The 14,678-nt window shown below is 39.6% G+C and overlaps 1 protein-coding gene across 6 annotated transcripts in view; it reads right to left on the bottom strand.

Moving 5' to 3' along the window:
- KIAA0825 (KIAA0825 ortholog) overlaps positions 1 to 14,678 on the bottom strand; it is a 410,996-nt gene that overhangs the window by 181,592 nt on the left and 214,726 nt on the right. For all 6 annotated transcript variants that reach the window (XM_065936747.1, XM_065936741.1, XM_065936733.1 and 3 more), the window contains 3 exons: positions 11,656 to 11,815; positions 7,377 to 7,535; positions 5,436 to 5,530 (listed from right to left, as the gene is read on the bottom strand). In XM_065936747.1, coding sequence (XP_065792819.1) covers positions 5,436 to 5,530; positions 7,377 to 7,535; positions 11,656 to 11,815 — 414 coding nt within the window. The remainder of the gene's footprint in view (positions 1 to 5,435; positions 5,531 to 7,376; positions 7,536 to 11,655; positions 11,816 to 14,678) is intronic.

Here is a 14,678-nt window from a genome sequence, read left to right on the forward strand (position 1 = left end):
TCTTCACAGGTTATTTTCGACACCACAGTTCTTGGGAATTAGTTTGGAATAAATAAGGTAAAGAGAAAAGAAGTGACATAAATTTGTTCCAGTGGCAAAGAAAACAATATCACAATGGCAATCTGGAGATTCGCCATGAAGGGAGGAATATAGAGTGTTCCTTTTGGTGAGCTCTCCTGCAAATGTAATCACCATCTCATTCGACAGTCTGGATTTATTTTAAAGTGGCTGAGAAAGAAAGCAGGAAAGTAACAGTAAGAAACTGTGAAAAGCACCTTTATTATTTCAAAAGATCAATGTACAATCACTGTACTTAGTCTTATATGGCATTAAAGGTGAAGGTGTAGAACTGATACATGTGTTGATTTTCTTAACCTCTATGGAGTCTTTATTTTCCACAGTGGCAAACCCTCTAAGTTGAAAAACATATATCATCATACATATTCAGGATCTCTCTTCTGAGGTTTCAGCTTCTACCTATTTCTTTAAATGCCTTGAAAATCACAAATTTACAAAGGCTTGGTTGGATAATTTTGTCAGCTAACTCCATCTTACAGTTGTCAATATGACTATCATTTAACATATACAGACCCTACCGCCCCAAAATTAAAAGACTTTTGAATCTGAATCGTGGGGTAAAGAACAGACTTTGATGTTAAAGAGGTTATGGCTTGAATTGGATCAATTAATTAAAGACCAGTGTTCTGTGCTTTTAATCTGAGCTGAACCTCACAGAAAAAAACCAGGCATTTTAAACATACAAAGCTTAATTAACCTGCTTTTCATCCAAATGAATGAATATGCACGTAGATAATTTTTTACTTGAGATTTTGCAGGATACACTTCGTACTCCAACATGCCTATTGATCTAACACCACCTTTAGAGAATACCTACTCTGTATTCATCTGTCAAGGGTTGACTTTTTCCCTGCATTCTTATTCCTCATTTGCTCATTAATTAATTCAACAGATATTACTCAGAGCCTGCTATGTGCCCAAGGGCTATTCTAGGCCCTGAAGACACAGCTGGAGTTAAGACAGCCAAGGCCCTATTCTCATGGATTTTACTTTCCACTCCAGAGGCAGGGGTAGGGGGAGGTGGGGGTGAGTAGGAGTAAGTGACAACAAACAGGAACTATGATTTCCGACGGTGAAAACTCATTTGAGAAACCACAGTAATATAGACTTGGAGGATCACGTTAGACAGATGATAAGCCAAGACCTCTCTCAGGAGGTAACACAAGCCCAGATAGACAAGATGGCACCAGCCATGGAAGCTGCCGAGAGAATTTCAAGTACCAAGACCCTAAAACAGGGAAGAGCTGGGAGAATCCAAAGGGCAGGAAAGGCAATGAATGTTGAACATCATGAATTGGAGAGACCTGTTTTGAGATGAGGGCTGAGAGTGAGCAGAAGGCCATTCCTGGACAAGGACTCAGGCAGCCAGCCACTTCAGGATTTTTTCTGATGCTGGAGTCAGCACAGAATCAGCTTGTGGAACAAAGGTCAGTGTTGTCTCAGATACACATATTATTGGCACCACCGTATCTCCTCCTTCATGCACCTGAACCATTCCTTCAGGGCGCATCCCTTGAGTCTTTACCCCCATGAGCCTCACCTGGTCCTAGACCCTCCTGCTCACTCACGTTTTCACTGTGTGTCTTACAGGCCCATGGGCCTGCTGCCCGGCCTCTGATCTGACACTTGTTCTGACCCTCACGATTGGTCTAGGCCTGGAGTATACATAGCCTCCATGGACATAACCTCAGGTATAACCTGTCTGTACCACCTCCCACCTCCCTACTAACAGCTCCCTACTAATCCCAAATGACCTTCACTCTTGCCTGACCTGGCCAGACACCAGCACCGCTTTGTCCCAGTGCTACCACTTTTCTCGGTGTGTGTGGTCTTCCAACTTTCAAAACCAATGCACATCTTCCTTTAACATTCTCTTGACTGTGGAAACAGTGGCTGACTTTATTTTTGGGGGGGCTCCAAAATCACTGCAGACGGTGACTGTAGCCATGAAATTAAAAGATGCTTACTCCTTGGAAGGAAAGTTATAACCAACCTAGACAGCATATTAAAAAGCAGACACCTAACTTTGCCAACAAAGGTCCGTCTGGTCAAAGCTATGGTTTTTCTAGTGGTCATGTATGGATGTGAGAGTTGGACTATAAAGAAAGCTGAGCATGGAAGAATTGATGCTTTTGAACTGTGGTGTTGGAGAAGACTCTTGAGAGTCCCTTGGACTGCAAGGAGATCCAACCAGTCCAGCCTAAAGGAAATCAGTCCTGGGTGTTCACTGAAAGGACTGATGCTGAAGCTGAAGCTCCAATACTTTGGCCACCTGATATAAAGAACTGACTCATTTGAAAAGACCCTGATGCTGGGAAAGATTGAAGGCAGGAGGAGAAGGGGACGACAGAGGATGAGATGGTTGGATGGCATCACCGACTCAATGGACATGAGTTTGGGTAAACTCTGGGAGTTGGTGATGGACAGGGAGGCCTGGCGTGCTGCAGTCCATGGGGTCGCAAAGAGTTGGACACGACTGAGTGACTGAACTGACCTGAACTGATGGTGCCAACAGTCTCTATGAAGTAGATATATAATTGTCATCACTTAAAGATGAGAAAATCCACAGTTCAATAGCTGAGATCACTTTCCTAAGGTCAGCTCACAACAGCTCTGGCCTGAGAAGCCGGGAATCCTGTTTTCCCACCTCCATCCTGCTCTGGAGGTGAGGGAGGTCTCGTCCACTCAGAGCATCTGAATCTTGACAGAATAAGTCCGCAGATCATCTGCTTATGATGTTGAATTTGAAGGCCAGGCACAAAGGAATTTAGGAGGTAAATAGAAAGGATTCCCTTCTCCCCGACTTTTTTCAAGCTTGTGGATTTGAGTCCCATTTCTTTGTTACATTATGTCCCCAGACAACATTTGCAGCAGCAACCATAGTGTGCAGATAGGTTAGTATAAATTTCTTACCAATTAAAGAGAGAAAAAGAAGAAGTAACTGACTGTTTAACTAGTAACTCTGGGGGAGAATAAAACAGCATATTCAGCTAAGTTGCTCCAGGTTTTTATCTTTGGCTCTGCCTACCAGCAAAGATCATAGGTATAGATACAAGGTATCACTTTTTGGATGTAGGATAGCATCTATAATCCTCATTTTTGAAGTTCAACACTCTGATCTCATTTTCAAATATGTAATTTCAAATAACCACGTTGTAAAAAATTCAATGCACTATTTGTTTTTTAAATTGGCATTTCAGATAAATCCAAATGAGTCTCTCAGAGAAAATAATGGGAAAAAAATCTTCCTTACCAATTCAATATTAATCAAATCTCATAAATAACATTCTTAAAATAAATGGGAAAGTGCTAAAAGAGATTAAAAGCTCTCAGATGTCTTTCATTCTTCTAAGGCAGCTCAGTTATATTCACTGTATTCATTGTAGCTTGTGGTATGTGGTACCTTAAAATAGAATGCCTTTCATACCTTTTTTTTTTTTTTTTTTTTTAAGAATCTAAGAAACAGAATCTAGCTGTTCCCGTTCAAAATTCATGACCCTTTTCCAAGAGAACTGTTTTGACCTGTTACTACTTCTGGCTAAATTTGTGAGATTTTTTTTTTCTCCACTCCTTTCTGTACATAATATCTCAGGGAAATAGAGGTTAATAGCTATCAGCCTAATTGAGGTATACCAAAATTTGTTAAACAAAAATAATATGCAATGTGGGATAAAACACAAATTCACTGCAAAGTGAGTATTATATAGAGCAAACACAGTAAGTTTTGAAGGATGTGTTGCCCTTACAGTACCATTTAGTGGATTGGCAGCAGGCAATTCACAACTGCAAAACTTAGTAAAATATAATACGGCTAATCTACATAAACTCAAAACTTTCCAAGTATCAGGGGGAAAATGACTTGTCTTTCCTAGTTTGTTTCCAGATAGCCAATTAATGCTGTGGGGCTTCCCTGGTGGCTCAGTGGTAAAGAATCTACCTGCCAACGCAGAAGACCTGGGTTTGATCCCTGGGTCAGGAAGATCCCCTGGAGAAGGAAATGGCAACCCAGTCCAGTATTCTTGCCTGGGAAATCCCATGGACAGAGGAGCCTGGTGGGCTATAGTCCATAGGGCTGCAAAAGAGTCAGGCACAACCAGCAACTAAATAACAACAAACATTATGTAGCCATAGATTCAACAGAAGACCTGGTTTCTCCTCCCACCTCTCAAAGCAGCTCCGATACAGGATAGGAGCACCTGTGAGGACGTGTGCATTAATAGGGTACACTCTGAACTATATCCTAGCCCTTACCACCTTGCCTGCCAGGTGGTAAGCTTGCTGAGAGAAAACTCTGTTCTTGATGGGGAAGTTTCTGGATTGCTCAACTTTGTCCATGATTGGTGGGTGAGCTTCACTCAGGGATGAAATATTAGGAATACCACAGTGACCGCACACTTTAAAACTACAGTTTTTCTTGGCAACAAAGCTGCCTTTTAAAACAAACAAACAAACAAAAAAAACCTGAATCTCTCCCAAGATATTTCCTTATATGCACCCAGATTTTTCAAGGATGAATTGACAATTCTACTATGTCACTGTCGCTATTGTCTTCTATGAAAAATGATGCTTTATATTATTTCAAAATGATAAAATATATTATACATCATGAAGACATATAGAAGTAAGTATAAACAAACGTAATACCTGAAGAATAAAAGCAACCATGCATATATATTTTATGTAAAGATGTGATAGTTGATAGAGAAAAACAAGCTTAAAACTTACACTACTGTTTTCACTGAAAACCTTGAAGGTATGGGGAAAAACGTATTTATCTAAAATATAAAGAAAACATGTATACCTTTGTGCAAAATAAATTACATGTATAGACTCCTCAGCTGAAATAGCATTATCATTTTATTGCGCTGTCCTGGGATGCATGTGTATGTGTGCAAAGTAATACGCAACAGAGGCTATGGCAAGACAGGGCCAAAATGACTGGCTGCAGAGCAAAAAATTCAACCTTGACAGTTCTACTTATATGTTTCCCCTGATTAGACGAGCTGATTTGGCTTGGCATTTTGTGTGCATTCATTAAATGGTTGTAAACAAAGGCATGGTATTATAATGAATTATAATGACATTCAAGTCAGTAACTTTGGGTGTTTACAATACTGAACTATTACACACACAACATCAGAAATATTTACAGTTCAGACTAAAATCAACCAATTTCATCTCAGAAAGAGATGCTTCTGCCTTTTGCAAATGCTTACTCTAGAAAAACAGCATTCAGAAACTACCCTTCAGATAATTTCAAATATGTGTCTATCTACACACACTCACATGCACCTTACATATAAAAGACGCATAACCTCTTCCCCCAGACACATCCCCCAAGTTCCCAGTCCTATTACCTGTTTTTGAGCAGTATACTGAAGGTCATCTTATCCAGTCCCAGATAATTTGGCAGCAAGTTTGACCAATTCCAGTTCCACTTTGTGATGGCTGACTGTTGATAAATGAGAAGACGCTATTGTTAGTTATTAATCAGAGTTAATATGATCAGTAAATTAAAGCCCCAGCTGTGATAGACTAACTAAGAAGGAGGGGGGTACAGAACAAGGACTTAGACAGATAACATCAATCATGCCCACAGAAGAAGGTTTTTATTCCAATAAGACAGCAATTAATTTATAAATCCATTTGGGGATGTAGTCATTATTTATAAAAATATAAATCAATTTCTTCAGTCGTTATATTCTTCCAACTGCTAATGGAATTTGCCCAACAAGTTTCTCTGAAAGGGTGACTCTTGTATAGTAATGCAAAATAACTGGTAACTTTTCCATGTATCAATTTATAGGTTTCTTTTAGCACCCAGAAGTTTGATTTAAAAAAAAAAAAAAAGGAAGTATTGATACTATGGCTCAAATTATAAGACACAGCTTAATTAGAGTGATATTAATGTTTTTGGTTAAGAAAATGCTTTAAAGGGGAAATTAAAAGGACCTGTAAGTGTAAATAACATGATTCTTTTTTTTTTCTCATTTAATAGATAATTTCACAATAGAGTATGGAGAAAAATTACTGTGAAAGATAATCTCATAATTCAGAGCTGAATACAACATGCCATTTATTTAAATGAAGTGAGGATAATTTAACAGCTACAATGATTATTTATGGTTGGAGGAATCTAATGTACAACACAGGAAGGCAGCTAATAAACTCAAACTTATGCAATATATTTGGGGTGTAAGTATTATGGATGCTCATTCCTCTTAAAACTAAATAGTTTTGATAATACGAGTCCAGGCTAGTGTTTAAAACCCAACAAGAACTATGCCCTGTCACCTGCTGATTAATGGAGCACTACAGTCCTGTCATAGCGCAGGAGAATTCTGCCCCGGGTTGTCAGCATTTGAAGGTCTTATTCTACTACAGTATTGATGAATGTAGACGAGGGCTGTAACAGGCATGGTAAAAATATTATCTGCATCCCGAATTAGGCCATTGTTTTAATTCTTATTTTCGTCAGAGCTCTAGGTCAAGCAATCCTTCTCTTCCGCCCTGTTAGTTCCAACAGTCTGTCAGGAGGTTACCAGGAAAAAGACACCAGGAGAATGAACAAAGCAAAAACAGCTTTAGGTTTCAAGTACTTCGGCATGAAGATGATCTTTTGAATGTAACTATGAAATATGCAGTTCAAACGATAGCATACTCTGACATTAAAAAATATGTGGTGTTTATCACATGGACTTTATTCCACGTACCCTGATTTTAAGATCATTAACAAATTCATTTTAAATTTGGGAATGTGTTTAGGGTTATAAAACAGCTAACTGACCTCATGCCACTTAAAACAGCAGCTCAGGGCTCTATTTACAATCACTTTTAAAGTATCTTTTAATTTATCTGATAAATGAGATAACTTTATAAAGATTGCAAGGTATTTTGTGAGTTGGGTGTCTTGAGGGAGGGTGGAAGCAGCCATGGAGAGGAAGATTTTAAGGAAAGCTGGATTTCTCAAGCCTCTCGTAGACACAGTTGAACAGATGTTCCCTCCTCTGACCACAGTGAACTGACCAGGTCAAAAGTCAAATTTTACAGACCAAACAGATGAATCAGTTTGACAAATAGAAAAGAAGGCAAAATAACTTTTCCAAGGTCAATTTGCACGGACCATGCAAACAAGAACAAGGCCTTTTGCATGCTAATCAAAAAAGATTTTGAAAAAAAAAAAAAAAAGATTTTGAGTAAATATTCAAACATACAGCACTTTTTTTTCCTACCTGTGTTAAAAAAAAAAAGAGAGAGCACAAAGTTTTAATGAAATTTACTATTTAATTTCCACATACCTGATCAAGCATGTTTTTACTGAACACTTTGTACACATGGAAAGGGTTAAAGGCAGAGGGTTGATCTTCCACACTCCTCAAGGTCGTCTTTAAAGGTTGGATGGGTAATGGCTTTTCCTCTGAACCATTCATAGAAAACAGCTGTTCTTTTAAATATCCCTTCAAGGGGGAAAAAAAAAACCCAAAACATTACAAGTTGCGATGGTAGGAAGCACATATTCTCTTTAAAAATAAACTGGTCAATATCCAAATCTATGCTTTCAGCACACTTGCTAGACTAGAGTATTACTTGCCTCGAGACAGAATGCATTTTCAGAAGAAACATAGCAGAGTACATACCAATCAGGATTGCAACAAAGCCATCAAAAACAGGCTGACTTAATTCATGGGAAAGATCAGAAAACTGCTTAGTAAATTCTCACATAATGAATGTGTGCTTGATTGTACCAGCACCTTTTTAATAGGCATTGTCTTGTCATTACTTCACATGTTAACGTGTCTGGGTTACCAAAACTTAACTCAGGAGCTTGACTTTTCACAGTACAAGATTGCTCATCCATTCATCAAGTACAGTTGCTACCTACTCCAAGCTCAGCAGAGTGCTAAGTACTCTGATAGCTCACTGCAAGCAGTCTCCCTCTATGTAGAATGAATTATAATGCAAGCTCCTCAACTCTGGTTTCATACTGTGGACTGAAAATTATCAAGGTTCAATAGAAGCTCCAAATATGTTTATTTTATTCCCCAGCGACAGCTTGGGCCAAAAAAAAAAAATAGTCAGTCTACTGCATTATACTTTATTTTCCATCCACAAATAAAAAGATGAATAACCCTAATCTGTATTATAAGACTCCTCCTGGAAAATGATAAATTTAAAGGGCTAAAAGTTTCCCACAAACTACCAAATACTTACTGTTAATAAATAAGTCATTTAATAAAATATATAATAGAAATGTCCTTGTGATTTTTAGAGTGTCACGATATAAGGTTTTCTTCAAGCTTAGGGTTAGGACTTAGGTTCAGAGAGTCAGAGGTGAAAACAACTTCAGAGGTCATCTTGAAAACCGCTGCTACACAAAGTCTGGTGTGTGGGTCAGTCAAATAAACCCTATCTAGGAGCCTGTTAGAAAAGCAGAATCTCGGGCTCCACCATGTCAGAATCAGCCTGTTCACAAGCCTCCCTCATCTGTGCTCGTGACCAGCATTTTCAACTACCATTTGGACTTTTATGTTCGGACACTTTACCTTTACCTAAAGACAAACACTTAAAAACTCACCTCCTCTCAAAACTTCCCTATCTCTCAACGGCACACCTCTGCTGGGTTAAGTCTCTGACCTTGCCTGCTTCTGGTTGCTTTTAGCAAAAATGTGAAGAGTTGGTGTCTTTTATTTATTTGAAACAAGTGTGTTAACTTAGCTTTTTAATTTGACCATACATAATTTGGATTCAGGGGCTTCCCTGAGAGCTCAGCTTCCACTCACCCAGGCCTGTACCTATAAATGCTCTGTATTTACACTGCTTTCGAATACTATTTAGTAGCACCCCGGAAAGTGCTAAAGACGCGATGCCACTCATCAAATGCACAAACCTCACGGTGCAATTTACTTACAGTATAACAATGTTTCACATAAAAGCAGCCCTAAGTGTTAGGCTAGTGACTCACTCTGGAGAGGCAATGGCACCCCACTCCAGTACTCTTGCCTGGAAAATCCCATGGACAGAGGAGCCTGGTAGGCTGCAGTCCATGGGGTCGCTAAGAGTCAGACACGACTGAGTGACTTCCCTTTCACTTTTCACTTTCGTGCATTGGAGAAGGCAATGGCAACCCACTCCAGTGTTCTTGCCTGGAGAATCCCAGGGACGGGGGAGCCTGGTGGGCTGCCATCTATGGGGTCGCACAGAGTCGGACACGACTGAAGCGACTTAGCAGCAGCAGTCACTCAGTCACCTTGGGTTATTTGCATTTCCTGCCTGCATTGTTTAAGCAGTCAAGGCAGAGGCCTCTCTACTTTGATTCTATCCTCAACTCACACTGTGCCTATTACCTCTCAGCCCTGCATCTCACTCAGCAAAATAAACCATCAAATACTGAGCCTGCTTTCCCAGCTGACAGACCTGGCCGTAACGCTTCGGTCGTGTCCAACTCTGTGCAACGCTGTGAACTGCAGCCCGCCAGGCTCCTCTGTCCATGAGCTTCTCCAGGCAAGAGTGCTAGAGTGGGTTGTCATGCCCTCCTCTAAGGGATCTTCCGGACCCAGGGATCGAACCCTGGTCTCCTGCATTGCAGGCAGATTCTTTACCACTGAGCCAGTGGGGACGCCCCAACAGTAAGTATATACAGCTGGAAAGAAAGAAAAACCTTAACTTGGAATTTAATTGATTAAAATGTGGTGATGCCCCCCGCAGAGAGTCTTAGGTACGTCAGATCTCATAGCGTATCTGCTCAGAAGCACTTTCTCAGACTTCCACGAGGAGAAAAAGGCCTTTCGATTTCCTGAATACAACAGGTGGCTGATGGCCAATGAATACCTAACTTAATTTTTGTTGATTTTGCTTACAGGTGATATCCTAATCTTTTCTGTCTTTTTGGAACTTTGAAAAACAGAACTATCCTATCAGGGTGGCATTTAAACCCACCACTGCGGTGTTCAGAACTATCGTAACTCAACTTTACAAAGGCTCTGAGGGTGCTCTGACTAAAACATCTGTTCCTCTGTAACCACCGCAGTTACTTTGGCCAAACTAGTTGACCAGTGAAGACCATGAAGTGATGTCCATGAAGACCATGACTCCGCAAGGGAGGTCTTTCGGTTTGCCAGACGCCCTGCTTTCCGCAAATGGAAACCTCAGGCAAGCTGTCAGAGATCCTCAGCAAGAGTGAACAGGTGGTGTTCCTGTGCTAACAATCCTTCCTCAGCCCCAGTTCCTCCAGAAGCAGGACCCTTTCTCACAGCTACAAAGGCCTCCTTCTCGGGTGATCATTAATACCTTGTTACGTCACCTGTTTGAGGTTGATTACCTCTCTGAAGGCCAGAAAACAAGATTTACTTGAGGTAACTTTCAAATAGATCACAGTAAAGAGAACATTTATGTAACTGAGTCATAAAATGCTGTGGTAGAGTTTAATTCACTCCTTGGAAATGTATGTCTCTTTTAAGGCCTACCCTCAATGAGATAAAACGCTATATCTTAACATTATTCATATTACACAATTTTTATTATGCCAAAAATGCATTCAGTGTTTGCAGACATAAACATAATTCTAATTCACATTAGGTGTCACATTTGAATCCAGACTGCCCTTGGGCTTAGTCGCTCAGTCATGTCTGACTCTTTCTGACCCCATGGACTGTAGCCCGCCAGGCTCCACTGTCCAAACACTGGAGTGAGTCGCCAAACCCTCCTCCAGGGCATCTTCCCAACCCAGGGACCGAACCCAGGTCTCCCACATTGCAAGGCGGTAAAGACCTCATTCTTTACCAACTGAGCCACCAGGAAAGCCCATGAATACTGGAGTGGGTAGCCTATCCCTTCTCCAGGGGTCTTCCCGACCCAGGAATCGAACTGGGGTCTTCTGCATTGCAGGTGGATTCTTTACCAGCTGAGCTTTCAGGGAAGCCCTGAACATGTATGGTCAAATTAAAAATCTAAGTTAGCAAACTTGTTTCAAGAAAATAACAAGACTAACTCTTCACATTTTTGCTAAAAACAACCAAAAGCAGGGAAGGTCAGAGGCTTAACCCAGGAGAGAGGTGAATAAGCATGACATTGGTTCTAATCAGCTTCCCTGCATTAATGCATTTGCTTGGGTTAATCTAGTTGCTCCTGAATACGGTTTGATATTCTTCTGAAGTTTTTCATTACGTCTAAGAAATCTTCAGCTTCACCAACACAAACATGACGTCTGCAGAAGAGCTCAAAATCTCTCTACAGAAAATCCTTCATTTCACAAATACCAGATTTTAACATCAACTTAACAGTCACAAATACACAATTCCCAAACTACACCTCTCATCTGTACCATTCTGAACTGAGTCGAGTTTATGAGCCGTGTTATTGTTTAAACCATATAAATAAAACCTACACTGTTTCGGTGAAGCTTCTGCTATACAAATGCAGAACAGCCCGGGTTGAATAGATTCTATTAATAATGCAATATTGAGTTTGGTATTGACTTTAAGAAGTATTATCACCTCCTTGACTAACCCTTAGCTGCCAGCAGACGCCGCCTCAGGCCAGCACACACCTAATTGCTCGGTAAAAAGGCCGTTTCCCTACCTCATTGAGCCGCATGATGTGATGAATTTGCCTCAGGTATTCGCTGCCACCTGGTTTGTGGCAGATATCCAGGACCATCATGTTTATTTTCTGCTCAGTCAGTTCAAGAGCGATATCTCCTTCTTCTAAGGCTGTGCTTTTCTCTATTGTCATAAATGCACTAAATACAAAGAAAGCGTATTAAGTATCAGTGGTGAGGAATTGTAAAGATTGAAAATAATCAAAGTGATTGAGTGTGGAGAGTTCAATGTAAATCTCGTATGCAAAGCACCCATAAAGACTTTGCTCAAATAGGTATACCTTCCCAAAACGGCGGCGGCTCCCATAAACAGTGCCTTAGAACTAAGCACCTGAACGCATTTTAAAAAACTGAACCGTTTCTTTTAAAACATTTCTTTATTGCATTTATACTCCGATCTATAAAACATTTTCCCATTACCGCAATTGTTGAAATTGCTATAATCGTGGGATGAAAACAAAACATTTCTTTTTAAGAACGTGTAAGAAATAATTTGTATTTTCTCTTTGAGGATAAAGAGTATCTTTGATGCCAGAAATAGCTTTGGTATTCTGTCTTTTGTAGACTCCTCCTTACACCTGTCTTAGACACATTAAAGACTAATTAAAGTGTCATAAGGGGGAACCTATTATGCTAAATATAGGCTGGGTGCTTCCTGGAGGGATGCTTACCACTGGGTATTTTAAATTGGCCTTTTGACACTTGTTGCCTTTTAAAAATACATGCCCTCCCCTCCTGTTTCTTCCAGGTAAGAGATACTTAGCAAAAGTCACTAGTCTGCTTATCCTTCCAGAAAAAGAGTCTCCTGTAAGTACAGCAGGAATGTGCAAGTTCTATGTGTGAAACGTTTCTTTTATAAGAATTCATTGGCTTATTGTTGATTTTAGACAGTATATACATTGTAATAATGGATGACATTTATTTTTAAAATTCTCACGCTATACTAGTGCAAAATAAATCACGATATTCAACTTACATCATATATGTTTCACACTAATTTTCTTATTACAAGTGCTATTATGATCATGTTAGGCTTTGCAGTCTAAGTATTCTTAAAAAAAACCATGGTTTTCCACTGTTTCCCAGACTAAATGAAATTTTCTGTGGTGTAATCAGCTATATACTGCAGTTCATTACTGAGATTTTGCCATGATTATAAAATTAGTTCTGCTAAGAGTCAGTGCCGCTGACCTGAAGACTGAACCAAATGATACCCAGCTGCTGGACATTAACTTTTATATTGCTTCCACATGTAGCCTCAAAACATCCTTCTTAAAAAAAAAACTTTATGATCCTATAAGCGTTGTTAAAAAAATGAAACCAAATTCTACTCCTAAAGATATCCTTTGGGTAGAGTAAATCTTTAAACAAACAAACAGAAAAGACTTTTGTGCAATAATAGAAGTTTGTAAATATCTTTTTTGAAACTGCATACAGGCTGCAAGCAAAATTTCTTGTCGGGTTTTGCGGAGGCTGACATTGAAAAAGTTGAGGCCCTCTGACAAAGGAGTGTCTCAGTGTCAGCCCCTGAACTGTATGCTTTCCTGTCCATCACTGTGCAGGTGAAGCAAATGATTGGATTCAGTCAATGCAATGATTAATGAGTTCCTCTCTGGATCTGGGACTGCCTATCAATCATGTCATTAGGGAGAATGTGCCCTGAAAGAGGCAGACCTTAGCCAAGGAATAACTGCATTAATCTTAATCTGTATATGCACCCAGCCAGCCAAGTCAGGGTCACCATGATGAAAAACAATAATCTTCAACTCGACAAATTACTTTGCAAAGACAGACATTTCTTTACTTTTTTTGGCCTGTGTGTTCTCCAGAATCTAAGCTGACTGTTTACAGCTTAAGTGTTACTACAAAGTGAAGGTTATTTTAATGAATAGTAATGTTTTCAGGCAGCATGCAAGACAAGCACTGCTTACAGCTGCCGCCTTCCCGCTGCAGTTATGCTCACAATTTCCATCAAATCAAAGTTAAATCTGGGTGCAAGTGAAAGAAATCCGGCTCAAGGATACCGTGTGGATCCCAGATAATCTTCATGAGGAATTAATATTTCAGGTATCACAACAGAAGAACTATTTTAGTTTAAGTGCTTATATTCTCATGTGAAAAAGTGGTGAAGGTGTTTAGTCATCAGTCCTGCCCAACTCTGCAACACCACGGACGGTAGCCCACCAGGCTCCTCTGTCCGTGGAGTTCTCCAGGCAAGGATACTGGCATGGGTAGCCATTTCCTTCTTCAGAGGAGCTTCTCGACCCAGGGATCAAACCCAGGTCTCCCACATTGTGGGCAGATTCTTTACCATCTGAGCCACCAGGGAAGCCCTACGAATACTGGAGTGGGTTGCCATTCTCTTCTCCAGAAGATCTTCCCAACCTGAGGATTGAACTCAGAATGTGGGATTGAATCCCACATTTCAGGCAGATTTTTTTACCATCTGAGCCACCATTTTCAAAACATATTATGGTAAGGTCAAGGCAACCCTCCACCTGTATACAGACATTATGGTTTAAAATACATTTTCCTCATGGTATAGATCTATGAACTCAATGATCATCTATATGTGAGAAATGAGTAGAGATGAAGATGAAGTTCATCTATCAGAAAATCAACTTAAAGTCAAAGTTGGGATAAAGCATTTCTATAGCACCCATAACCTCAAGTGTGTTAATAAGTCAAATTTAATTCTTTCTCAAATAAATAACTTTAAATCTGAATTTTTTATATTGAAATTATTTGAGAAATTGAGAGAGGCATAGCACTGTGCTAATTACAAGTTACATAAAATGAATCCAGAATTTTTGAGGGCTGTAAAACATTTTTTAAAAGTCAATAATTCTTTATTTTTGATGCAAGTTACAACATAAAACTTATCAGCAAAATATTGGCTAGACAATTCCCTACTATAGAAAATATCAGATGTTTTGGTGCTGTTTATACTATATATAATACTTAGACTAAAATCAACTTTTAAGGAAAAAATTTCACTTATGGA

Source organism: Muntiacus reevesi, chromosome 1 (assembly GCF_963930625.1).
Source record: "Muntiacus reevesi chromosome 1, mMunRee1.1, whole genome shotgun sequence".
Classification (NCBI taxonomy): Eukaryota; Metazoa; Chordata; class Mammalia; order Artiodactyla; family Cervidae; genus Muntiacus; species Muntiacus reevesi.